The following is a 26,011-nucleotide window of genomic DNA, read 5'->3' on the forward strand; positions in this document are numbered from 1 at the left end:
CCCCTCCTGGCTTAATTAGCACTCTACATCATTACCATTCTCCACCAAATTTTGTGCGTGCGCTGTTGATATGTAATAGTCAGCATGAACAGTGCTGATGCTATGTCTGACCCATGTCTAAGACAGCAACCGATTCACAGTCTTTAAGAAAAAAGCATGAACAGACTGAGAGGCTTACAAGATATAGGAGATGAGCAAATGAGGTGGTCCAGACAGAGTGGATGGAAAAGATGTAGGATGGGGGAAGAGGAATCTCACCCTACTCTGTTCATGACTGATCCTGCCTAAAGCAAGGCTACAACCCTGAAAAGGGCAACCCTACGTCTGAAACCTTACTAGATTCCATAGCTGTCCTTAGATAGAAAATGGATGACAAAAGACAGGACAGGGAAGATAGAATGATACTGACACAGGAGTTACAGAGGGAAAGGGAGGAACGAGAGATCCACAAATGGGTCAGGAAATATACAGAAGGGATTGCAAAAATAAATGCAACAATGACAAGCGCACAAATACTGTAACTAAAGCTGGCCTAACTGAAACTGACCAGGATACCTCTGTAACCTAGGGCCGGTTTAAAAAAATCACCAAAACAACTGATAGGCTGGCTGAGATGATGGACAGCTCAACCAGCCTATCAGCAGCTTTTCAGCTGGGAAGATAGTGTCAGACAAAAACAACGCTGCGCCTATGCCGACAGGCACATCATGTGGTCCAACTCTGATGTCATGACGTCAAATCCGACCTGCGCCCATAACCAGAACTAGATACACCTGACGCACTGTGACAGCTGCAATGTGTATTGTGTCCAATGTCACTGCTGTTTCATTCTTCAGAGGGAGGATGACACTCTGGGAATACTCTTCTGATAGCTCTACATAATCCAGTGCATGTGCGGCACAGTAATGCCGCTGGGCACAGTGCATTTCTATGCACTGTGCATGCTCAGTTGGTACATATCAACAGTGCATCCGCGAGATTTGGTTGAGGCTGACGATGACTTACAGTGGTTGAAGGGATGCCAATCAAGCCATGAGCGGTAGTGTTGGAGTCCTGGCTGCTTGACTTGTCCTGATTTGGACATTCAGATGACTCTTGAATTGCAATTTAAATATAGTACACGTTTTTTAAATTAAAAAAAACGTATTTCTCAGTTTTGGCTTTATTGGATGATTAGAACCATTATCAATGTATGTAATAAGGCTTTTTGGCAGTTTAGGGGTAAAAATAAGAGCTGACAGTTACCTTTAAAGGAGACATATACAGTATACAAAATTTAGATGATACTATCATTCAAGGTGAAGAGACGAGATGCAGATTAATAATGTAAGACACTCCTCAATAATCTTCTAGCAGTGTCAAAAAGCAATAGGTGCTTTATTGGGTACCAAGCAAAGAAAAGTAGAACACACAGCCATGTAGATGGTATGCTGATCAGAACACAATCAAAGATCATAGTATAGCATCATAGTGAAAAAAGGAAGCCATAGTCACAGGTTTTATAGTACACTGTCCTACCAAAAGTATTTGGGCACCCCTATCAGTTGAATGGATTGTGTCTTATTAGCATATTACATGTCCTAATCCATGCTACATAAGATGCAGACCATTACATGTATCAGCCATAGTTTGTGATGGAAACTGCATGCTACTAGATATACGGGTTATACCGCTGCACACAAGCTGTCCAACATGAAGTGCAATGCATCAGCCCGTCTACAATAGTGCAAGGAGCGACTTCATTGGACAGTTGGGCAATGGAAGAACGTTCTATGGACAAATCATGCTACTACATCTACAAATTAAATAGATGTCCCTGAGTGTGGAGGACACCTGGGGAACACATTGTGCCTGAGTGTCTGTGCCAACAGTTAACTATGGCTCAGGTTCCATTATGACCTGCGGAAGTTTTATGTGGCATGGCCTCAGCTAGTTTGTTGTAGTGGCAAGAACCATGAACATGGAGGTGTACTTTGACATTCTAGACAATAATGTGTTGTTGACAATGTGGCAATGCTCTGCAAATGGTCAGCAATACTTCCAACAAGATAACGCGCCTGGTCACAAATCCAAAGCTGTTTTACATGGCATGGTCTTGGTCCGTTGACTGTAGTGGCAAGAACCATGAACACAGAGGTGTATCCTGACATCCTAGACAATAATGTGCTGCTGACAATGTGCCAATACTCTGGAAATGGCCAGTAATATTTCCAAGAAGACAACACGCTTTGTCACAAATCCAACGCTGTTTTATGTTGGTTTGAGGATATGGATGTTCCACAATTGGACTGGCTGCACAGAGTCCCGACCTGAACCCTACTGAATAGCTTTGGGATGAATTGAAATGTCAGGTCAGGAAATATGAACACTGTCCATCTTCTTTGAGATATGGGTTAAGATTCTAAGACCGAATATACATGACCACATTACAGTTCCTTACAAGTTCCGAGTTGTAATAGGCAAGTAAAGAAATATGTGGGCCCATCCTGTTCCCGATTCTCCACATATGCACGAGAATAAACTTATAGAAAGTTACCTTCATTAATGGAGGGAAATGAAACACAGTCAGGTAATCATATGTCAATTTTTCAATTGCAGCCTGCAAAACAAAGTTATAACAATTGAATTACACAAAACTAGAAAAATACTATTTCAATATTTATTAAATGTTTTCAGTCAGAACATAATGATATCATGATTTATCTAGTAAGGAAGACCTATTAAAATGGATCTCAGTATATATAACTACCAATGGGTCAGACACTTTAGGCATGGAAGTACATGCTGGGATTCTAACAAAAACTGTGTGCAAGAGCAGAGGATCAATACCCTATAGTAAGGAAATAGAACATAGACTGTATTAAGAACATGCCAAGAATCATTTCACACAAACTCAATGGGTGGATTACTACTGCACGTTAACCGCAATCTATTACTCTACCCTCATTACAGTTTGGCCAAGACTCTACCATGTTGATTATTATTTTCCGAGAAGGCAGACTATGATGGATCTATATTATGAGTTCGGAGAATGTGTTTCTATAACAGCATCTTACACACCTTCAGATGGATGATATGACCTTTAGACACTATGCCCATATCCTTCAGATCATTCTCCTCCAGTAAGAGTAATCTCTTTCCAGTAATGTGGTGCTCCTTAAATAGAAGGGCATAAATGCTCTGCAAACCAGAGTTGTCATCTAGAAAGAAGAGAAGGATAACAGAGTGAGTTGCACGCTACATAGGCAAGATAGAATAAAGATGAAAAAGGACTTCACAACCCACCTGTTTTCACCAACTGTTGCATCCAGAAAAACTGTGAAAAAACAGAAGCGAAAACTACGTTAGATTTCATCTAATAAAATGATCATTTGTGTGAATACGTCGGGTCATTGGGTTTGTTATTCTGTAACATTATATATCTGCTGATCTTCCCCAAACAAATGGGAAACAAACAGATTTGTTGGCGCTGACCGTGAATATCAAAAGTGTCAAGGACTTCAGGGGTAGATTAGTAGGAAGTAAAGAGTGCACTTGGGGCAGGAGAGGGCTCCACATGAGATTGGCAAAAAAGGTGCTAAATTAGGAAACTACAAGAAATAGGGCAGAACAACACTTGTCCGTCCTCCGTCTTTTACAGAGTCATATTCTGTATTGTATTCATGTGAATTGTCTGCACTATATTTGGTGTTTGTGTTGGCACTTGACTCTCAGCTTGGTGGTTCTTGCCTTGGCGATGAGTTGGCTGTGCTTGTCACACCATATGTGTGCTGCCTTTCTGCAGCTCTGCATTACTGTTGGCTCTATATTTAAAGACTCTGCAGGATCTCAAGACAAGGATGTTGTTTAATCTGCTATGTCATAAAGCCACAGCCAGGCACCTTGACCTATACATAAATGGACACGGGGTTGCGGGGAAGGATGTGGCCTTTTCCCATGGTTAGGTTGGTCACTGCAGTTTAATTAACTCTCACTAAAGCAGAAATAATCATTTAATTCCCCAAGTTCATGATTTGTAAAAATTAAAAGGAGCCCATCATTAACTATAAGCACCAAGTAAGTTATGGTGCTCATAGTATAGGTGATGTGGAGTTCAGTCAGCCTCTTTTTATACTTACTCGGTTCCCCGTTCCTTCAGAGTCCCCCTGTGAAGTCAGCGTGAGCACACCACCTTGACTCTTTTTAGAAGGCTGTGCCCGCTCCCGTGGAGATGAATGGGAATGTGCATGCACAGTCTTGTGAAAAGAGTCAAGTTGGTTGCTTCGTTGGGGAACACTACAGTAATGGGGGACTGGGTGATTATGAAGAGAGGCTCCCAGGACTCCGCTCATCTATAGTTAGTTTTTGGTGCTTATAGTTGATGATAGCTTCCTTTTAATTCACCAATCTTTAGCCACCAGTAAATACAACTTGGTCCTCAATATTGTGAATCGATTCACTTGTACTTAATAATGGTTAAAGATTTATCACATTTCATGAATCGAATGTCTCATCTCTAACGAGATTTTTAATTCTCTTTAGAGACAAGTTGTTCTCTGCAAAAACATGCATAAAAATAATGAACATATTCAACTTCATACAAAATACAGGTTGATCATGTGTGTACTGCTTTAGGGATACTACCTGGTACCTCAGCTTGGAAAATGCCGGCCAGCTAAGGAGGTTGAAACTGTATGTCTAAGCTATGAGGAATTCCAAATAACTCTATTTAATATAACTATATTTTGAATATGACCCACTTCTAGACGAGAGTGAAGAGTCCTAGGCCCGAAGTTACGTTTTAGGGTGTTTATGATACATTTAAGCCGTTATGTAAGGTATATGAATACATCCCTTTTTTTTGTATCCTTTCTTTATTTCATGTCTTGTCATTTTAGTTTAAATGTATGTTCTGACAATGGAATATAGGTAACTGGAAGCTCTAACCACTAGAATCTTACAGGTTTATGTACAAGCTCATATTGTAATGTAATGTATCATTATTTCTATTACTCTCATTGTTATGTTAGAACTAAATGCCAATAAAAAGATGTTTAAAAAAAATACAGGTTGCTATTGAGGGTGGCAACAGCTGAAACCCAAGAATATTATCATCGTAATTAGAAAATGCTACAAGCAGGACCTTTTATTATCCTGCTACCCAGGACACTGATACCAATATTGGCAGTGAAATAAGCAATGATAGCTCAGTTTTATAGCCCTCCGTTTTTTTCACTTGTCAAACAAGCCCCTTGGACCTTCCACACCTGAAGACTAGGAGCAGTTTAGGAATACCTCCATGAACTCTTACAGCTTTCAAACAGTATCCTGCCTTGAGCCTGTTGGAAATGCAATTGTAAAAGCCAGTCGTACAGGCAACTAACCTATAATTACTGTCACACTGTAAAACCAATTTCTGCAGATGGTGTGCCACTGAGCCAGTGAAAATAGCTTGCTACTAGAAACTCGACTGCAAGAACCCCCTGATTAAAAATTTCTAACAAGTGACTTTCCGTTGATTTCAAATCTGTTATTTATTTATTATTACTAGTTATTGATCCGAATTATTTGCAAGTTTATTTATAGTTTTTTTAAAATTTTTGCTACAATGCAATCTTCAAACAGATTTCCGGTGTGCCCAAAAAGAATTGGTTTACTATCATAGAGTGTTGGAAACTAAATATTTGCTCCATTTCAGATGTAGCCTATAATTGCAAATTTATCACATACAGAACATTGTTTTTGAATCAGGGTGCTTTCACTTGTGCCGCAATTTGTAGCAGAATTTGCTGCAGTGGAAATCTGCACCAAAATCTGTATGTCTAAATGCAGATTTTGATGTGGAATCTCTGGCATTTTCCATTACACATCAAAATCTGCACGTTGGGCATGTAGATTTTGGTGCAGCTTTTTCTGCACAAAGGCAAATTCCACTGTAAGGCCTCATGTCCACGGGGAAAATCAGGCCCGCCGCGGATTCTTCATGTAGAATTCGCAGCGGGTCCCTCCTGCTCCGCGGACATGAGACCTAAAAATCAGAATGAACTCACCTGCTCCGGACGATGCGGATCTTCCTTCCTTCGCGGCCGGATCTTCTTTCTTCGGCCCGGCGGATGTGCGTGGCACGCGCCGGGTACATCTGCCGGGCCGAAGAAAGAAGTTCCAGCCGCGAAGAAGGGAAGAACCACATCGTCCGGAGCAGGTGAGTTTAATTCTGGTACGGGTCTCCCACGAATCCGGACGGCTTCCATAGACTTCAATAGAAGCCTGCGGGAGCCGTCCCCGCGGGAGACCCGCACGAAAATGGAGTATGTCCATTTTTTTTCCCCACACACGGATCCGTGCCTGACAGGAAAAATGACATCCGCCTCCCTATGGGCGCACGGATCAGCGTGCGGGAGAAACGCTGCGGATTTAAAGCCCGTGGACATGAGGCCTAAATTGTGGTACGTCATGACTACACGTTTTTCCTAATCCATAGGGCAAGGGATAACTTGTAGATTGGTGGGGGTCCTATCAGTTGGCCCCCCACCAATCTTAAGAATGGGGCCCTTGATGTAGCGTGGGCAGCAGCAGTCACATTTGCATACTGCTGCTCCATTCACTTCAATGGACCACCAGGGATAGCCGAGATCAAGCACTTGGTCATCTCCAGCGGTGCTACTGGAGTGACTGAAATAGCAGCGCACATGTGTGACTGCTGCCTACAGTTCGGGATGTGCCAGGGCCCCATTCTCAGGATCCATGGTTGTCCCAACAGTCAGACTCCCACCAATCTGCAAGTTATTACTTATCCTGTGGATAGGCAATAACTTGTAATCATGGCACAACTCCTTTAATGAGATCCTGTGAGCTCTTCCTCGCATGTTTGTTTGAATAAGGCCTCTTCACACGACCGTATGTGTTTTTATGCTCGGCCGATCGCGGCTAAAAATCGCATGAAAGAAGATTAGCCATGATCCAGTCCCAATCCTAATTAATGTTTTCTTATCTATTCACACAGGCGGTTGCGGAGTACTGGCGAAAAAAAAATACGCTGCAACGCAGAAATCCCTCGGATGGCAGAAATCCTTGGAATGACTGCTAATGCTTAAAGGGGTTGTCTCGCGGCAGCAAGTGGGTCTATACACTTCTGTATGGCCATAATAATGCACTTTGTAATGTACATTGTGCATTAATTATGAGCCATACAGAAGTTATAAAAAGTTTTTTACTTACCTGCTCCGTTGCTAGCGTCCTCGTTCCCATGGAGCCGACTAATTTTCGCCCTCCGATGGCCAAATTAGCCGCGCTTGCGCAGTCCGGGTCTTCTGCTCTCTTCAATGGAGCCGCTCGTGCAGAATGCCGGCTCCGTGTAGCTCCGCCCCGTCATGTGCCGATTCCAGCCAATCAGGAGGCTGGAATCGGCAATGGACCGCACAGAAGAGCTGCGGTCCACGGAGGGAGCAGACCCCGGCGGCCATCTTCAGCAGGTAAGTATGAAGACGCCGGACCGCCGGGATTCAGGTAAGCGTTGAGCGGTTTGTTTTTTTAACCCCTGCATCGGGGTTGTCTCGCGCCGAACGGGGGGGGGTTAAAAAAAAAAAAAAAGCCGTTTCGGTGCGGGACAACCCCTTTAAATAGGGGAAGTTGTCTTCTTTTCCCAGCGTTGGGCGCAGCTAAACTCCCTCCAACCACATTTTTTTTAGCTCCCATAGAACTCCATGGGAGCTTCCAGCGTACCCCGTCAAAAGATAGGGCAAGAGCTCATATTGGCAGCACTGGCCAATCAAAACAGCCTGTAGCGGCTTAGACTAATGATGCATACTAATGCACAGTGTGCAGCAGGTAGTCAGAGAAGCTGGTGAGGCCATTTTTGTTTGTCCAGGTCCATTGGGTCGTTTTAATTAAGGGAACCGCTATGCAGAGTTCCCTGAAAGTTGTTACTATATGGAAGCGCCATATAAGAAGACTTTATACATGTAATTTCTTAAACAAAAATGGTCTGAGATTCCATAAAGAAAAGTAAGTAGCACAACAGGGGTGTGGATGGAACTACTGCTATTCACTGATTTCTAAGCTAATAGCATTACACTTCTCATCATGTATCAGTGTAACTATAAGATGAAGGTCATTGTCACAATGAATATGAGGCCTACAGCTATACCTATGTAGACATACTGTGGAATTAGTGTGGTCTGACAGCTCTGCTGTGACTACATAGTTTTGTGCAGTACATTTCTAATTCCCAAAACCTTATGGGATGTAACTGGAAAATCATTGAAGCTTCCAAAATATTCATCCTATTGAAAGTTAATTTTTTTTGTTCTGGAAAAACATTGGTTCACAAGTCATAAGTTGCAATGGACAGCAAAACAGATTATTGATAGTTTCCATTCAAAGGGTTATCTAGTTGTAAACTATTGATGGCCTACCATAAGATAGGTCATCAATGGAACAGCAAGAGTCTGCTGCCTAGGACACTCGCCAACCAGCTTTTTGCCAGAGTGCTTGTGAACGGAGCTGATTTCTACAGGAAGCAAACAGCTTTGTCCCTATTGAAGTGGCCAGGTTTGGTATTGCAAGCATTGAAGTAAATTGGAACTTTGCCTGTAATACTAAACCTGGCCACTGCAGTGGGAACGAAGCTGTCTGCTTCCTATAGAAATCAGATTAGCGCACAAGTGTATCAGCCTGGCGAAAAGCTGATCAGTACAGATCTCAGGTGGAAGGCCTCCGACAATCTGCTACTGTTAGCCTATCCTAAGGATATTTTACAAATGGGCAACCCCTTTAAAGGAGTTGTACCAAAACCTAGAGTTATGCCGTATTCATAGGATAGGGCACCATTTTACAATGTCGAGCAGTCGGACCCCATTGATCTAAGAATGGAGGCCTGAACGATCCCCGCATGAATGGAGAAAAGCATGTGCATGTTAGTTATCCTCTGTTCTGTAGTAGATAACTTTAGATTTAGGGCGCCTACCGACTTGCGTTGCCGATTTTCGAGCGTTTTCCGCGGCGTTTTTTGCAGCCCTCCATTGACAATCATGGGTGCATTAAGAGAAAAATAAGGACACATATGCAACTGACAGTTCCTATGTGAAAAAACCCCACGAAACGGAAAAAAAACCCAGATGGACAAGAACACATTCTATACTAATTGCTCTTGAGAAAAAACGCAAAACATCACAGGAAAAAAAATCGCAAGTGGGTAGGCACCCTAAGGTACATCTTCTTTAAGTAGTGGCCTTCAACCTGTGCTTCTCCAGACATTGTGAAACTAAACTCCTTGCACGGCCTGACAGCCCTAAGGCTGCCTGTCCACGGCCAGGTATGAATTGCGTTCCCCGCCGTGATAATCCGGCCGCGGGGAACGCAGTGAACGCTCTACATAGCGTTGCTATGGAGAGCGCAGCCACCCTGTCCATGAGTGGAGAGTCATTGCGATTCTCCGCTCGCGGCTGGCAAATCGCAGCAGCAGAGATTCGTCTGCTGGCTCTTGCTCCCGGGCAGCGGTATCCTGCGGCGGATCTCCGCAACGTCCGTGGACAGGCAGCCTTAGAGAAATTAGATTTGTACTTTTGCATCAGTTGGACAGTCACAGGTTGTAAATCATAGCCACTAAGTAATGTACAGGGCTATCTGTATATGTTTGCAACAAAATTAATTATTTCATTTATTTCTGGTTCCTTATATATTGCCAACAGAAGTTCTGTACAAATATTTTTAGCATTCACATTAGTGACCAGGGGTGTAACTTAAGGCTCAGGGGCCTGGGTGCAAAAGTTCAGCTAGAGCCCCCCTCTTCTCCATCTGTACCCAATGCAAAATCTGCAACAGGGCCCCCCCCAACTATAATGCTTTATTCATACTACTAGGCTTCCTTTATGGAGAAGAGAGGCCTTATGGGCCCACTAAGGGTCTTGGGCCCGGGTGCAACCGCGTCCTCTATAGTTACACCCCGGCATAAGTCCCTTTACCCTAAGAGCTTGTAATCTAATTACCCCAATTTAGATAAATGCATGATAGTTAATTTCATAGAAAGCCAATTAATCTATCAGGATGTTTATGCTGTATGGAAGGAATCCAGAGTACCTGGTGTCACTTCACACTTACATGGCAGAACATACAAGCTCCAAGGTTGCCCTTGGTCAAATTAAAACTCGGTCAATGATTTTTTTAATAATCTGCATAATTAATGCAAAGACAATATGTTTCAATATAACTTACCACATCTTCCTCAGTCCATGCACAAATATCAAAAGAGGGCAGCAGCTGCAGAAAAAAAGACAAAAGGTTAGACATTGCTGGATAAATCTTTCCTTCTGATCACACATTTGTTAGGAGAACATGGTATTGTGGGATTACATGTCTTCTAACTCAACTCAACAAATCACTGCCTTTGGAACTTCATGTACATATTTTAGTGAAAAAAAATGTTTTACCATCATTCTTGTCCATTGAATGGACCTTAAAGTGGCTGTCCCACTTCTAGCTGTTTTGGGGCAGGAAGCACACAGCTCCATACATTGTACAGTGGTCCAAGTTGGTACTGCAGGCTGAGTCCTATTGAAGTAAAAGAAACTGCAGTACCAGTCTGGGCCACTGTACAATGTATGGAGTTGTCTGTTTCCTGCAGCTAGTAGTGGGACAACCCCTTTAAGGTCTTAGTCAGTCTCCCTGGCTTGGGACTTCTTATATCCTTCTTTTCAGTAATGTGCCCAAATTGTTTTTTGTTCATAGTGATAAAGACATTACTCAGATTCTGTCATCTACTGTAAAGTCTCTCTTCTCAAACAGCCTCACCAGCAATAAATATGCAGATGTCAGCGGTAATGATTGTGTAGGGTTGGACATGTTTATTGTGTGTTGGCAAGACAACATTTTAGCTGGCAAGTATCTAGTTTATAAAAAATTGCAATATCTGGGGTGTGCACTGCAGCACATGGAATAAGCTGCACATTCATTAGCTCCATTGCTTTGGACTAAAATTCAGCTCCCCACGGCATCCTTTGTGGGTCCTTGGTGACCGACTGGATCACATATCTCTTCTAGTACTACTGCATCATGGGGAAAACCAAAAATAAGCTGACCTCTGCAAAACTCAGGCCGGGCTCACATGAGTGGGTCAGATTCCGCATGTGGGAGGCCCGCATTGAATTCTGGCGGTGAGCTTGGCCGGTACCTCCCTAAACTGTACCACGGTGGCCCATGAAGTATCACAGGGGGTCATGCACAGTACAGATATTCTTTGTGTGTTTGTAATTAACATTGCGCATGAGCTGTGGGCTAAGCGACGGTGCAGGTACCCACAGCATATACGCAATTTAAATTTCATATGGGGTGCGGTTCAGATGCCTCCATTGACATCAATGTCTTCGGCAAAATAGAGCATGTCGCGATTTTTCTTCCGCTTGTAGAATCCGCAATTCATATCTATCAGGCTGGATTCAGGCGACCGTATATCGGCTGGGTTTTCACGCCAAGCCGATATACGTCGTCTCTCTCTGCAGGGGGGGGGGGGGGAGGATGAAAGAGCCAGGAGCAGTGCTCTGAGCTCCCGCCTCCTCTCCGCCCCTCTGCACTATTTGCAATGAGAGGGGGCGGGGCTAATTCTCGGCACTTAGCCCCCGCCCCGCCTCCTTTCATTGCAAATAGTGCAGAGGGGCGGAGAGGAGGCGGGAGCTTAGTTCCTGCTCCTGGCTCTTCCAGCCTCCTCCCCCTGTAGATGAGGACACTGTATATCGGCTCAGCGTGAAAACCGAGCCGATATACGTTTGTGTGAATCCAGCCTGAGTGTGAAGGAAAAATCAAAAATGCATGCCTTTCAATGCCCATGTTTTACCACGGAATTCGCAAAAACAGATCTGCTCATGTAAGGCCGGCCTCACAAAGTTCTTTCCTTCCACAAGGTCACAGCATGCTCACTGAATCAGAGGGCAGTAGTGCTGCAGCTCCACAAATGTCCTCACCTGCTTCATCACCTGAGCCTTCTCCAGGAAGCTCTGCTAATTCACCCTCTTACACCTCTGCTGGAGCTCACAGTGCAGAAAGCAGGACCAAGCCTGCTAGACATGTAAGTGCTGCCGCTAACTCTGTAAGGCCTCATTCACACGAGCGCTGTCTTAGTGCATTAGAGGGACGCCAATAGAGTGCTTCTATTAGAACCAATGCTTTACTATAGAACCGTTCAGAGGAAGGAATTTTAGACGCGCTAAATACTTGCACCTAACAAAGATGGGACATGTGACTGCAAAGCTCGCATGTAAGGCCCGTGCCGCGAAAAAAGATAGGACCTGACCTATCTTTGGTGCGTGCTTTCTATAGACTCGTATGGGAGCTGGAAAACACGCACCTCGGATCATGTGACTGGACTAATTAAAATAACTGGAAATCACCTGTTCGTTTGATCTGTAATGCAGTGTAGCCGCAATCTTTTCACATGTCTATACTGCACTAAAACAGCGTTGTGTTAACGAGGCCTAATGGTGACTGCACACGTTATATCTGATCGGGAACACATTATTTAACAGAACTTGCTTCATTACAATCACTCTCTGCGGGACGCAGTAATTTGCAGGCAATCAAATACATTGCCTTACGCTGTTTCGCTTACAGTGTGTGATCATTGCGTAATACACAAGTGCAAAATAAAACCAGCAACATGTTCTATTTTTCAAGTATTACGCATGAGCCCATTGTTCTTTATGGGTGTGTAATCAACGCCAGCCATATGCAATGAATTTGTCTATGGGCGGTGTATACACGCACCTTTGTGGAGTGACAGCGCGGGAAATTAAAAAAGAAAAAACACAGGAAGACTGCACATGACAGCGTGCCATACGCTGATCCAGAGCGGTGTGTAACGCAGGGTTTAATGCATACGGCTGTGTGAGCCCAGCTTAAGGCTGCATTCACACGAACGTATATGGGCTCGGTTTTCACGTCCAGCCGATATACGTCATCTCTCTCTGCAGGGGGGGGGGGGGAGCCTGGAAGAGCCAGGAGCAGTGCACTGAGCTCCTGCCCCCTCTCTACCCCTCTGCACTATTTGCAATGGGGAGAGGCGAGACGGGGGCGAGGCTAATTCTCGGAATTAAGCCCCACCCAATCCCACCTCCTTTCATTGCAAATAGTGCAGAGGGGTAGAGAGGGGGCGGGAGCTCAGTTCCTGCTGCTGGCTCTTCCATCCCCCCCACCCCCTTGCAGATGAGGGCACCGTAGATCGGTTCAGCGTGAAAACCGAGCCGATATACAGTCGGTTTTCACGCCAAGCCGATATACATCGTCCTCATCTGCAGGGGGGGTGGGGGGGGTGGAAGAGCCAGGAGCAGGAACTGAGCTTCCGCCCCCTCTCTGCCTCCTCTCCACCCCCTTTCTGCCCCTCTGCACTATTTGCAGTGAAAGGAGGTGGGACAGGGGCGGGGCTAAGTGGTGCAAAATGTTGCCCTGAAATTGAAAGTGGCGGATTTGGAAGATTGGTCTCCTCGTAACAACATACAATTCCGTGGCAGCCCTGAAACAGGTAAAGCAGAGCAGCTTGCAGAATGTTTCACAGACTGCTTTGTTGAGGTCCTTCCACATACACCTCAGACTGTATAGACCATGTGCACCAAATACCAAAACCTAAACCTCCAGCCAACTCCAAGAGATGTTATCGCCAATTTACATTTCTACCATTTTACAGATAAACTGATGCTGGCGGCTAGGATTGTTACTGATCTTTGGCCATTCTAGCAAAACGTTGTAAATTTGCTACTGCCACGTAAATTCTGTGTGTCAGCAATATTCCCTAAAAATGGGGGTTTCTTGTGAAATAAATGGTAATAAGGCCCAATGCACACGGGCGGATTTGCATTGTGAATCTGGAGTGGGTGTCCTACTGATTCCGCAGCAAATACCTGCCATAAGCTTGCAATGTGAAAGCAGGTTTCCATGCCCGCGAAGGGAACTCAATTGTGATTTTTCTGCTCGCAGGTGGAAAATCACAGCATGCTCTATTTTTGAGCCGGATTCAGTGCAGATGGCTTCCATTGCATTATTGTGTTCCACCACCTTGATCAAGCTCCTCTTCCTCCAGCTCCTCTACAAGCATACTGATACCTACTGCTGTTGACCTTTTGGCTTCCATTGACTACGCTTCCATCTCATCCATTTGTACTGCATACTGTGACTTCCCGATAATGACTTCCGGCTATTCTGACTTCTCTCGAGTGACCGGCTTGGCTACTACACCTGCAGCTGCAATCCAGCATCGGTAAGTCGCGATACACAGTGTTCATACACTAATGTAAATGGATCAATAAAAGCCAATTTACTTTCATTGGCTCCATTCACCACGTGTCACACTTCCATTATCGCGGGCATCATACGCGCCAAAATCATGGTCGTGTGAATAAGCCCAAACATCCAAGATCAGCTACAAGATAAACTAGGCTTATATAAATATGAAGAAGTGCTGTGGAAAATTAACGCCTGGTATTCTAGTCAAAATAATAAATCTATTGCATTATTAGCATTGTGTCTCAAATCTACAGCTGATAACTCCAAAACATCTTATACTAGCTGATATACCCATGTGTTGCACGGCGATTTTATGAATTGCAGTCCTGGAATATGCAAAGTGAGCCACAACAATGAGCCCCGCACCGCACTCTTATGAAAGCTGTCCAAAATAAAAGGCTGTTGCCCATAGCAACCAATCACAGTGCAGCTTTTATTTTACCTCAGAAGTGTAAGGTGAGTTTTCAATTCCGCCAGTATTCGTCTCCCCATGCTGAAGAACACTGATGCAAAATTTCACTCAAATCGGACCAGCACTGTGGATTTGTATACTACACAAACAGATTGTGCGTTTTATATATGTTTGTATGTATATGTGTATGTGTATATATATATATATATATATATATATATAGCCCTGGTACCCGATACAGAACGTGTGCAATAGAAAACTGGACATTTTAAGTAAGAAAAGATAATAACAGAATGTATGCATAAATACGTCGAAGGACGCCAATGCTGATTAATGCTATGTTAATTTATTACCAAATATATTACACTGCTGAAATAAAATAAAAGCTGCGCTGTGATTGGTTGTCATATATTATACCGCTGAGGTAACATGAAAGCTGCTCTGTGATTGGCTGCTATTAAATCACAGTGGCAGACCAATTTACTTTGACATTTAGAACTCTTCACAGAGTAGATGTGGCTAAAATTATATTTTATTTATTGAGTTTTAAAAAATATAGACAAGGCTCACAACATACATGTAATATGACTTACACATAAAGATGTGGCGATGATAGAATCGTCACATAAAGGTATAGAGAGACTAGACTTTAGAAAGAAGGTTTACTTAGATAATCATCCTAAGAGAGAGAAATTACATCTCTCTAAGGTGTTCATAAAAATCACGATACAAAAGATGATTATTTAGTGGTTCATGGTTCGTAATGGTTCAACGCGTTTCGCTGCCCATATGACAGCTCATCAGGAACCAACAGACAAAGACTATAGGAGTCAAATTGTGACCCAAAGATTTTTATATAGATAACTCCCTCCAAAATACAACGGAGAGAGGGTATCAGAGCAACCGTCTAGTTGTGAACTAATGGGAGCAAAATTGCAGACCCATATAGTCCTATGCAAGCAGAAAAACTGCTATGCATGAAAAAGGCTCGGCGGTGGCTTTAAGATATCCTACAGAGCAGCCGTCTGGTTTATGAACTAATGGGAGCAAAATTGCAGACCCATATATTCCTATGCATATTCCTATGCATGCATCTTGGTTTACCAAGATCAGGTAGGATTTGTTAAGGGTCGGTATTAGGTTGACAGTAGATTTGTAAACATTATTAACTTTATTGAAAGAACTCGGACACCTTCTCAGCTTGTTTTCCTCGATGTACAGAAGGCATTTGACCGAGTCCATTGGGAATACTTAAGTGAAATTCTGCTCAAATTTGGGATATCTGGAGTAGCATATGACTCAATTATAGCACTATACTCCCTCCCATCTGCAGCTGTACTAACATCGGGATAGACCTCTAAAACATTTAACATCTCCAACAGCACTCAGCAAGGATGTCTGTTATCAACCTTAAAGGAGATGTCCCGCGCCGAAACGGGTTTTTTTTTTTAAACCCCCCCCCCCCGTTCGGCGCGAGACAACCCCGATGCAGGGGTTAAAAAAACCACCCGCACAGCGCTTACCTGAATCCCGGCGGTCCGGCGTCTTCATACTCACCTGCTGAAGATGGCCGCCGGGATCCTCTGTCTTCATGGACCGCAGGGCTTCTGTGCGGTCCATTGCCGATTCCAGCCTCCTGATTGGCTGGAATCGGCACGTGACGGGGCGGAGCTACACGGAGCTACACGGAGCCCCATAGAGAAGAGGAGAAGACCCGGACTGCGCAAGCGCGGCTAATTTGGCCATCGGAGGGCGAAAATTAGTCGGCACCATGGAGACGAGGACGCCAGCAACGGAGCAGGTAAGTATAAAACTTTTTATAACTTCTGTATGGCTCATAATTAATGCACAATGTACATTACAAAGTGCATTATTATGGCCATGCAGAAGTGTATAGACCCACTTGCTGCCTCGGGACATCTCCTTTAATATTTACTCTTGTCATGGAGCCCATAGCGGAATGGGTAAGGAACACAAAAGATGCATCTGGAATTACCATAGGGGAAAGAGAACACAGAATCGGTTTGTTTGCGGACGACATAATTATAGAGCTTACCACCCCAGAAACCTCATTACCTGCAGTATTAGAAATGCTAAATATATTTAGCAGTATCTCAAGCTAAACGTCACTAAATCTCAAATCTTTGGTATGTATATACCAAAGGCTTCTTTCACATGAGCGCATATAGGCTGGCCGTTTTCAAGGCCGGCTGATATACGCTGTAATCTGATGCATTGGATTCCAATGCAGCAGATCACATGGGCATATTTCTGAGACATAAAAACACCCAGGCAAGCCAATATAGCGCCGGGCGATTTTACGTCGAGCCCAAAACATAGTCCTGCTACTATGTTTTGGGCCGAGAATACGTTGGCCGCTGCATGGGCTCCAATGCTAGCTAAGTGCCCGCCCTCTCCTCGCCCCTTGTCCATAGCCATCAATGGGAGGAGGCGGGGCGGACTGGCGCTTAGCTCCACCACGTTCCGCCCCCTCCCAATGCACAGAACCAGTGGGGAGGAACAAAAGATTAGCCTGCGATGGGGAGGGAAGGGAAATGGGCGACGATGGCCTGGTGAGCTCGGCCTCACCAGACCATATGAACGGGCGCACAAATCAAACGTTTGTGCGCCCGTTCACCAGATTTTTCTCTAACAATGTAGCATATAGCGGCCGGCTGTGAAAGATGCTAATAATTCCCAAAATCTATATGTTTAGGAATCTCCCTATCTCTGCTCCATAAACTACAAATAATTCTTAATGAACATGTTTAGACAACGCCCCCCCCCCCCCCCCCCGTATGACAGTCCACAATTTATATCTGCGCATCCATAGAGGGAATTAGGCTTACCACATGTATCTTATTATTGTACGATAATAACTGATCAACCCAGACATTGAAAACCCAACGCCGTCACAAAACATTGGGCGAATATGGAAAAATGGTTCCAAACTCTGTACCTGGGGATGTTGTATCATGGCTAATAACTGTGGGAGTTTCTGTACCTAAATCTCCTTATATTACTATTGAAGCTGGCATCACAGCATGGAAATGCAGAATAATCTCCAAATCTATTATCCCCTTCAGACTGCCTGAATTACCTTTACAGGTGAAACCCTTTATTATCCCAGACATCTCAACTAATAACTGGATCACTGCAGGGATCATTTCAATCTCAGATATATGGGAAGGTAATCACCCAATGTCTTTTAATGACATTTCAGCTAAATTTCACATTCCTAATTTTTATAAATTCCTTAGAATACGCCATTTTATTATTCAGACTCCTAATTTGGGTTCTCTTCTCCAAAACTAGGCTTCAATTAGTGTTCTCAAATGTTAATAAAGTTTCCAAAGGCACCTCAAGACTTTATATGGTTATTTTGGATAGATCTCTGGGGAAGAGGCCCCCTTGCTTACTTTATTGGGAAATAGATCTAGGTAATTTTATAGGGATAGAGGAATTGAATAAAACGTTTACATTAACAACCTCACTTTCAAAATGTACATTTCATTAGAATTGACAAGGAAGCTTCTTCATCGTTGGTATCTCACTCCTATACCCTTCCTGCTGTTTATCCTATGAGTTCAGATAAATGCTGGAGATGCTTTAGTGGCAAAGAAACCCTGAACACACATTTTTGGGGGGATTGCCCAAGTACTAACTGTTTTTGGAACAAAACTAAATTCCTATGTAAAACATATTCCAACATTATGGAGCTGCTCCTTAGCACTTCTACACATAGGCATTGTAAGTTTAGCCCCTACTGTTAAGACCATAGTCTTCCATGTACTGGTAGCAGTGAAGGCTTTGATTGAAAAATTTAAAAAAACCCTATGGTTCCTGTGATGGCTGAGCTTACTGCCTATGTTAGCAACACTTGCAGGTTGGAGGGTATATTAGTAAGGATGCATGGAAACTATGCAAAATATATTGTTAATTGGGGGAAGTGGATACATTCACCACTTTATTCTTCTACCTTGTGTTGACATTACATAAGCTCATTGAGTTTTTAGGTAGTACCTCACTGGAGGTATTCCATATTTGCAGGCCGTCCGTTATCTTGTTCTGTTTGTGTTTTTAATGAAATTAAAATACTTAGAGCTATTTTTTTTATTTAAAATTGTTTATCAGCTACAATTATCATTTGATAACACTTTGTAGTATTTAAAATTGTGACATTGTAACAATCTTTTCTTCATCAGTAAAGTGTATTAAAAAAATGGCAATATCTTAAAAAAAATCATAAAATGTCAGTATCCGATGCACAACTGGCCTCTTTCGTTCAGCTATTTTTCTTTTCTCAAAGAGAAGACTTGTTCATCTAATGATCCATGGTGTTGGACTAGTAGAGATGTGAACGGGAGCACATGCTCTAATTGCATCCACCCTTGCTTTATCATTATTTCTCCCAGGACATTGTGCCTATGGCCTTTTACAGTAGGATGAGATCAAATGTTCAACTTTGCAGCTACTCTACCTCAGTATTGCCTAAAACACACACTTCAATCAGGCAAAACAGCAGAAGTCTGAAGTCAGTGTAATCAGTGATCTTGAGGCTTGTGCAGTCCTGATTGACTGGACCCAGCCAAATATTGTATTAAAGGCCATTTATACCTTTTCCCTTTTTTAATTTGTGTTTTTGGAAATAAAGTTTGTTTGTAATTGGTTTTACACAAAAAAATTCTAAATGTTTGATTTCTCTGACTGTATTGTTTTCCAAGGCACTGCAGACTGGAGGCTGGAAATCTTAGCAAATTCTGTCAGTCACAGTAAACTAGTAACTTCTTCTCTGGTCCCAATCGCTGCATTGCTCACCGGCATCCCAGTGTTCTCCTTGCCAGTTGGAACCTCATGCCTCTTAAGTCTACAACTGTTTTAGCATTTTATCCAGCTGAACCGAAAAAGGAGATTTGTCCCGAACCAAATTAAGCAGAAATTTACACTTAATCATCCTCATTAACTGTCTGTCTTTGGAGTATTGTGGCGAGCCACCATTTATTCTGGTTGTACCCCTCCAGTCAGAGTAAACTGACATGTTGGTTCGCTCTGCTGTTGATAATGTTCATTCATTGCCTTTGCACTGACCTATTACAGAGAGCTGTATGACAGTGCTGGGTGATGGTGGAGGAGATCAGGAGGACAGAGAGCAGAAAAAGCTACCATTATAAAGGGCTGTAATTCACTCTGGGTGAATTTTCTGCTTTTATCAGCAGTGAGGGGGAATGGACTAGCAGCTACTTAAAGAGAGGATGAGATAAGCAGAGAGATAGCTGTGTAAGATTTGTGGGCGTGGTTATGTTACACAGCCTGTGAAAGAACAGAGGGGAGGCGAAGCTGAGCTTCTGCACCTTCTTGAGAGAGAACAGCTGATCTAGGCAAGGAACACCGCCCAGTCAGAACCTTGATTGTAGGAGAGCCTGCAAACCAAGTATGAAGCTTTCTAAATGCATGAGAAGGAAACTCAATGCAACAAACTTATAAATGCATCATTTGCAGGAACCAAAAAAAGCGTGTTTATTGATTTTTGTTAGACTAAAGTTTTTAAAGCCTTTAAAAGAACACCCCAGACAAAAGTCATATGCTGTTATGCATAGTGCAGGACATGCTCACTGCTGCATTCAAAATGTATGGCGCTGAAGGGAACAGAAGACCACTATTCAATTTTTTTTTTTCCTTTGGGGGGTGAGGGTCGGAAGTGGGTATCATACATATATTGGATGTCTTTCTCAGGAAAACATCCCTTTAAAGTGAGTGTTCACTTTCATAATATATATCTTTATTCTGATACAGAGCCCCAAAACAGGTGAGATAGAAGGAATTCAATCCTGCCTGCCACTTGACAAAACGTGTTTTTTCTCAAACTGGAGGAGATCAGGTAGTAACAATATCATTTCCAGTCAATCATGACTTCATTCAGAGAGGCTGATTCTCTTCCATTTTACTGTTTCCATAAAACCTTATTATAACTAATTTTTAATATTGAGCTATTGTCATTAATGTGATATAACGTGAGCCCAAATTGACCCTCTGCACATTCTGCATGAACACATTATGCCCTTTCTATGGCGTCAGACACTGGTAAATCAAGGTCTTATCAGTTTGGTCAAGGAAACGGCACATGAACCCTTTTAGAGCCCCCATTATGCCTGGTGACCACCATTCCTCCTGAGCCCATCTAGATGCTGCTTGCATCTGAAAAACATTTTATTTTGGTAATATTTTCCATTAACGCAATCTGTATTTAAATGATGTGCTCTGAAGCAATACATTTGGTGACATATGTATAAATCATAATGCCCTTGGACTTTTTTTAAGCTTTTCTTTCTTTAATATGTGATCCCGAAGCAAACGTCAGTTAAAAAAAAAATGAAAAAAGTGAATTCATTGGTAAGAGACAGACAAGGGCAGAGTTCACTGGTGAAATATATTATCCTCTGCTGTCCTGATGTCCTCGTCTGGGGGTCAACATTTACCCATGTGCATGGTGCACTAAGGTCCTCTGTTATTCTTCCTGAATTGCTTTTTACTATGATTATCCAATTATGCATTCAAAAAAATAAAATGCAAGCAGAATTGTGATCGCTGTAATTCCTATCAGCAGTTCTATATTTCCATTAAACTGTGGTTAAAAATACATATATGGCGCATTTTGCACGGCATAAGTAGAAGGATATGCTAAAAGCCCTGTGCTCAAAGTCAGTATCACGTCCGAATTCCCTCTCTTATAATTGCATGTAGACATCTAATAGTCTAAAATGTAACACAGAGGTCACCTTTATGGCTTCTAATGGTTATCATTAAGCTAATATTATTTGACTATGGCCAGTGAGGCTGATTTAATGGAAACTGAAGCTCTATGGAAATGTCTTATTTTGTTTCAAGGAAATTGGGGTTGTTTAAAAATAGTTGGAAAATTAGACAAAAAAAAATATAATAAATTGTAGATGCAGTATAAATCTACAATGTAACAAAAGGATAAAACTCCATCTTGGTGACGTCATGCAGATGCTTGAGTGTAATTGGAGCAGAATTCATCATTAAAAGGGTATTCCAGTCTTAGATAGAGTTTACCATGAGTTGATGATCGGTTGGCGTCTGACTGCAGCGAGATCGAAAGAACCAAAACTTCTCTGCAGGGTATAGCGACTTACTGCAATTCAAGTGAATGCAGCTGAGAGTTACAACACCTACACAGCCCATGAGCAAAAAAATTCCGAAGGAGCGTCTCTTCATTCTCGTCATCGTGTTTTTACTACTGGCATTGTCATTTATATGTTTGGAGAAACAAAGAACAGACTTTACCGTCCTAGACAGACTGTCTACTAGATTTTTGAATATGGTTGCTGGGATTCGCATCAACTGTGGCAAAAAAAGAGGTTCATTGGTAAGTCACTGAAGTTAAAGGGGTTGTTCAGTTGTAAATTCCTGGTGACCTATCTTAAGGATAGGCCATCAATAGTAGCTGAGCGGGACTTCATTACCAGGGACCCCTGCTGATCAGCTGTTGATCAGATCGGAGCACTCATACATTGAGATGCTTTCTGCAGGAAGCCGACAGCTCTGTTCCCACTGCAGTGGCCAGGTTTGGCATTGCAGGTCAAGTTTCTATTGAAATGAATGACATATTAAGCTTTGCCACTGTAGTAGGAATGCAGCTGTCTGCTTGCTGCAGACATAATCAGCTCATTGCACAACTACACTGACCTGGCAAAAAATTGATTGGTAAGTGTCCTGGGACATGGAGACACATAGTCTGCATAGCAGCTATTGAAGCAAAACAATAGGAAATTCTTATTCATGACTTACTGTAAAGTTGCTTATTTATTAAATATAATTTTAAATATATATTAAAATATAGAGATTTTAAGATTTGGGGGGCATACATTGTGCTCAAGCCTACTATTAGGCGTATAGTCTCAGGACATATGTTGGGGGCCCTTTGTGTAAAAAGGTGCAGTTTGTTGCACTGCTGTTTCGGTGCATCGGCAATGATCAGGAAGCGGGTCTGGGCGATGTCACCACGTCGGCCCTGGCACATGCGATCATGGCGCCTGCGCCCTATTATTCAGTGCTGCGAATCCACATGGGGCAGTCAAGATTTCCCCAGGTTCTGGACGTGGGGCCACCCTTATCAGGGTGATCGACCTTCCTTTTAGGTACGGTTTCTCTCAGACTGGTATATTAGGGTGAGTTTCCCCCTTTCTCTTCTTTATTTTTGTTATTCATACTTTTTGTTCTCCTCATTATTGATTGAGTGTATATTTGCCCATTTTGGACAATTATAACGTACGATTCGGACAAAGTGTTTGGCGTTTGTTTTGGATGTAACAAGTGACCTAAGCAATTAAAAATATGGTATACTGATGCATACCATCCAGATGGGGTTCAAACTGACACACTTTTGACCTCTATCTGGTAAATGGGGAACTATGGAAACATGAATGTATATTCCGAGTTTTTCCCGGCGTATATGATAAGCTAAATGTAAAAATGCTGTGTGCATTTAACCTAAGACTGCCAAGAATAAAACAAAGATCACTGAGCAATAGGCAATTACTTCTATACTGCCACTAGCTACAAACTTCTGTATGTTTGACATACAGTCTAATGAGGAGCGATTAGCTGCACGCTGCAGAAAGTAATCCGTCTAATAACAGTTGATTGCTTTGTTCCATAATACTGAAACCACTGGATAATCTGCCATTCCTAATATAACGAGAATAAATATGTTTTTTTTTTTCAATTCTATGAAAAGTAGAAATTCATTAAGAGCATTGAAACTGGCTGATTAGAGAAATACAATACTTAAATATGCTGTAATTCCTCTTAATACAGCATGACAGATCGGGGGATTGAAATGTGTTGATGAATCCCATTCTAACACGGATGGCTCAAGACAAGACAATTGCTTGAAGAATGTATTAAAGAAGGGTAATCTGTATTGCCAGGACCTGCGGCGTTTAATTACCATGAAGCAGACAAGACTAAAATGTTGAACGTTATTTGTGAAGAAATGTGAAAGGGCTTAAAGTAAATAGGATCCGATGCTGCCGGGCTTAGAAGTCTGATATAAAGGGTGCTTTGTCTTCTGGGAGGGAGTTTTTTGTATCACAAGAAACGTATGCCCTTTTCCTAAAGAGAGAACAAACTACAAGAAAAAAAATCTTAACGTTGTGAAGTAGTGAAAAATGTGGTATTATGACATACTAACACAAACGAAGGACAACTGTGCATCTTAAGTAAAAGAGTATTTACTTTGCCGACCACTAATGTGCCGCAACTATGTGAGCAGCAATATATGTAATACCCACGGAAATGTCGTCACAAATTGAGATGAGCGAACATACTCGGTAAGGGCGATTTCGCAATCGAGCATCGCTTTTTTTGAGTAACTGACTACTTGGGCGAAAAGATTCCGGGGGCGCCGGGGATGGCATGGTGGAGCGGGGGGTAGCAGTGGGGAACAGGGGGGAGTTCTCTCTCTCCCCACCCACTCCGCTCTGCAACCCCCCCCCCCCCCCGCTCACCCCCAGTGCCCCCCGAATCTTTTCGCCCGAGTAGTCAGTTACTCGAAAAAAAGCGGTACTCAATTGCGAAATGCCCTAAACAAGTACGTTCGCTCATCTCTAGTCACAAAGTCTTATAGTATGTGAAAAAGGATGCGCTGAATTATTTATAAATTATGAGAAATTTCATGCATAGAGAACAATATGGGTGACTCTAATATGGTGGAAGATGACATGGCATAAAATATAACTAATGACATACAATGAAAAATATTTAAGGGGAAAACATAAGAAAGTATCATTTCAAATGCCAGGCTACATGCTGATGTCTTATTGTACCCAGTTGTGACATAGGGACATCATGTAAGATATGGATGATTGAAACTGCCCACCATTATCATGGCCAGGGTAATCTTGGTCAGTTGGATGCATGGCAGCATTGGCTCCTGATGACTTTCCTACATGTGCCCAGTCTTCCAAATATGTCAATTTTGGTAGAATGAACCAACCATATTATGTTTATAGGGGCTTCCTGGCTTTTCCCCGACACATGATGAAGGTACAAGCTTGGCACCAAAACGCATTGCACCTCTTACTATAACTGCCTTAGGCCGGTCTCACACAACCGGATAGGAATTGTGGATTCCGCGAGCTTTTGATCTGCGTTAATACGCTGATCAATCAAATGCACTGGATTAAACAGTTCGCTCACATATTTTGTAACAATTTCTGTTGATTTTCTTAAATTTTCAATATGTCACAATCTATATTTAAAGAAAATCCTAAAATCCTGCCATTTTCACACTGACCACTGAGTCTAATAGACTGGCACTTCCTTTTTTGTAGAGAAGGTTTTTCAGCAGTCATCCCATTATCATCACAGGCAGGATTGTAAGGTAACCTCTGTATAAACATAACAGAAACCACCCTTTACAATAGGTGCTAATCACAGCTCACCTCCTCCCTGTACAATGGCCTCTGCACACTTCACAAAGCATGACCACAGTAGCTATCATAAAATCCAGTGGGTCTGCTGCTGTCCACTGTGTGAATGGCCCATGAGGCTGCTGTAAAGCATATCTCTAAATGCTGTTAATTGCAGCACAGGCAAAATGCCCACCCCCATAGTCATGTACAGAAAATGGAATAAAAAAGAAAATAAATATAGATTAGAAAAATGCAGTATGTTTCATTGTCGGCTTTTAATTAGTAAATAATATAGGTGCCATGATGCTGCACTGTAACGCCTCATTAGTAAGCTTGATAGGGAAGTACAGGTTTGTAGTCTAAAATGGCATTTTTTATGGCCATTTAGAGGATTTACCTACTATATACATGGCATTTTTCAATGGAACTATATGCATAAAATATTTATTGATGACAACATAGAACACATCATGACTCCCATCAACTGAAAACACATTGTGCACTAGTTGGACTCGTTTTTCTGATTTTACATCAGTAAAACGTAATCTTTGTGTGATGAAAAGTTCAGCAACTTTCTCATACGTTTATCAAAATTTACACATTTCAAGATCTCTCCTAGCATTCAATGAAAGGAAACATTCTTGTTTCATCAAGAGTGGCTAAGAACTTGCACAGGCCTAATATTTTGTCCGAGCTAGAGATAAAAACACCTAGTCCGGATCAGACCTAGGGTCCAAAAAGGACAAACATACATACAACACTCTAACGTGGAAAACACAAAATATTTATAACAAAACCAAAAGTGAGGGAATAGGAAATCTGACCCTAAACCTCTGACACCAGGAATTCTTGTTTAAAAGCAGAGCGCTTGCTCTGATAAGGGTGACCCTATGTCAGGAAACTGGGGAGACCCAGGCTT

At 42.5% G+C, this 26,011-nt stretch overlaps 1 protein-coding gene across 2 annotated transcripts in view; it reads right to left on the reverse strand.

Moving 5' to 3' along the window:
• The window catches only part of MAP3K20 (mitogen-activated protein kinase kinase kinase 20), a 187,291-nt gene that overhangs the window by 28,040 nt on the left and 133,240 nt on the right, over window positions 1-26,011 (reverse strand). For both annotated transcript variants that reach the window (XM_066575837.1, XM_066575838.1), the window contains exons 12-15: window positions 10,192-10,236; window positions 3,286-3,316; window positions 3,061-3,200; window positions 2,537-2,599 (exon numbers count right to left, since the gene is read on the reverse strand). In XM_066575837.1, the coding sequence (XP_066431934.1) occupies window positions 2,537-2,599; window positions 3,061-3,200; window positions 3,286-3,316; window positions 10,192-10,236 (279 nt within the window). The remainder of the gene's footprint in view (window positions 1-2,536; window positions 2,600-3,060; window positions 3,201-3,285; window positions 3,317-10,191; window positions 10,237-26,011) is intronic.

This window comes from Eleutherodactylus coqui, chromosome 8, assembly GCF_035609145.1.
Source record: "Eleutherodactylus coqui strain aEleCoq1 chromosome 8, aEleCoq1.hap1, whole genome shotgun sequence".
Lineage (NCBI taxonomy): Eukaryota > Metazoa > Chordata > Amphibia > Anura > Eleutherodactylidae > Eleutherodactylus > Eleutherodactylus coqui.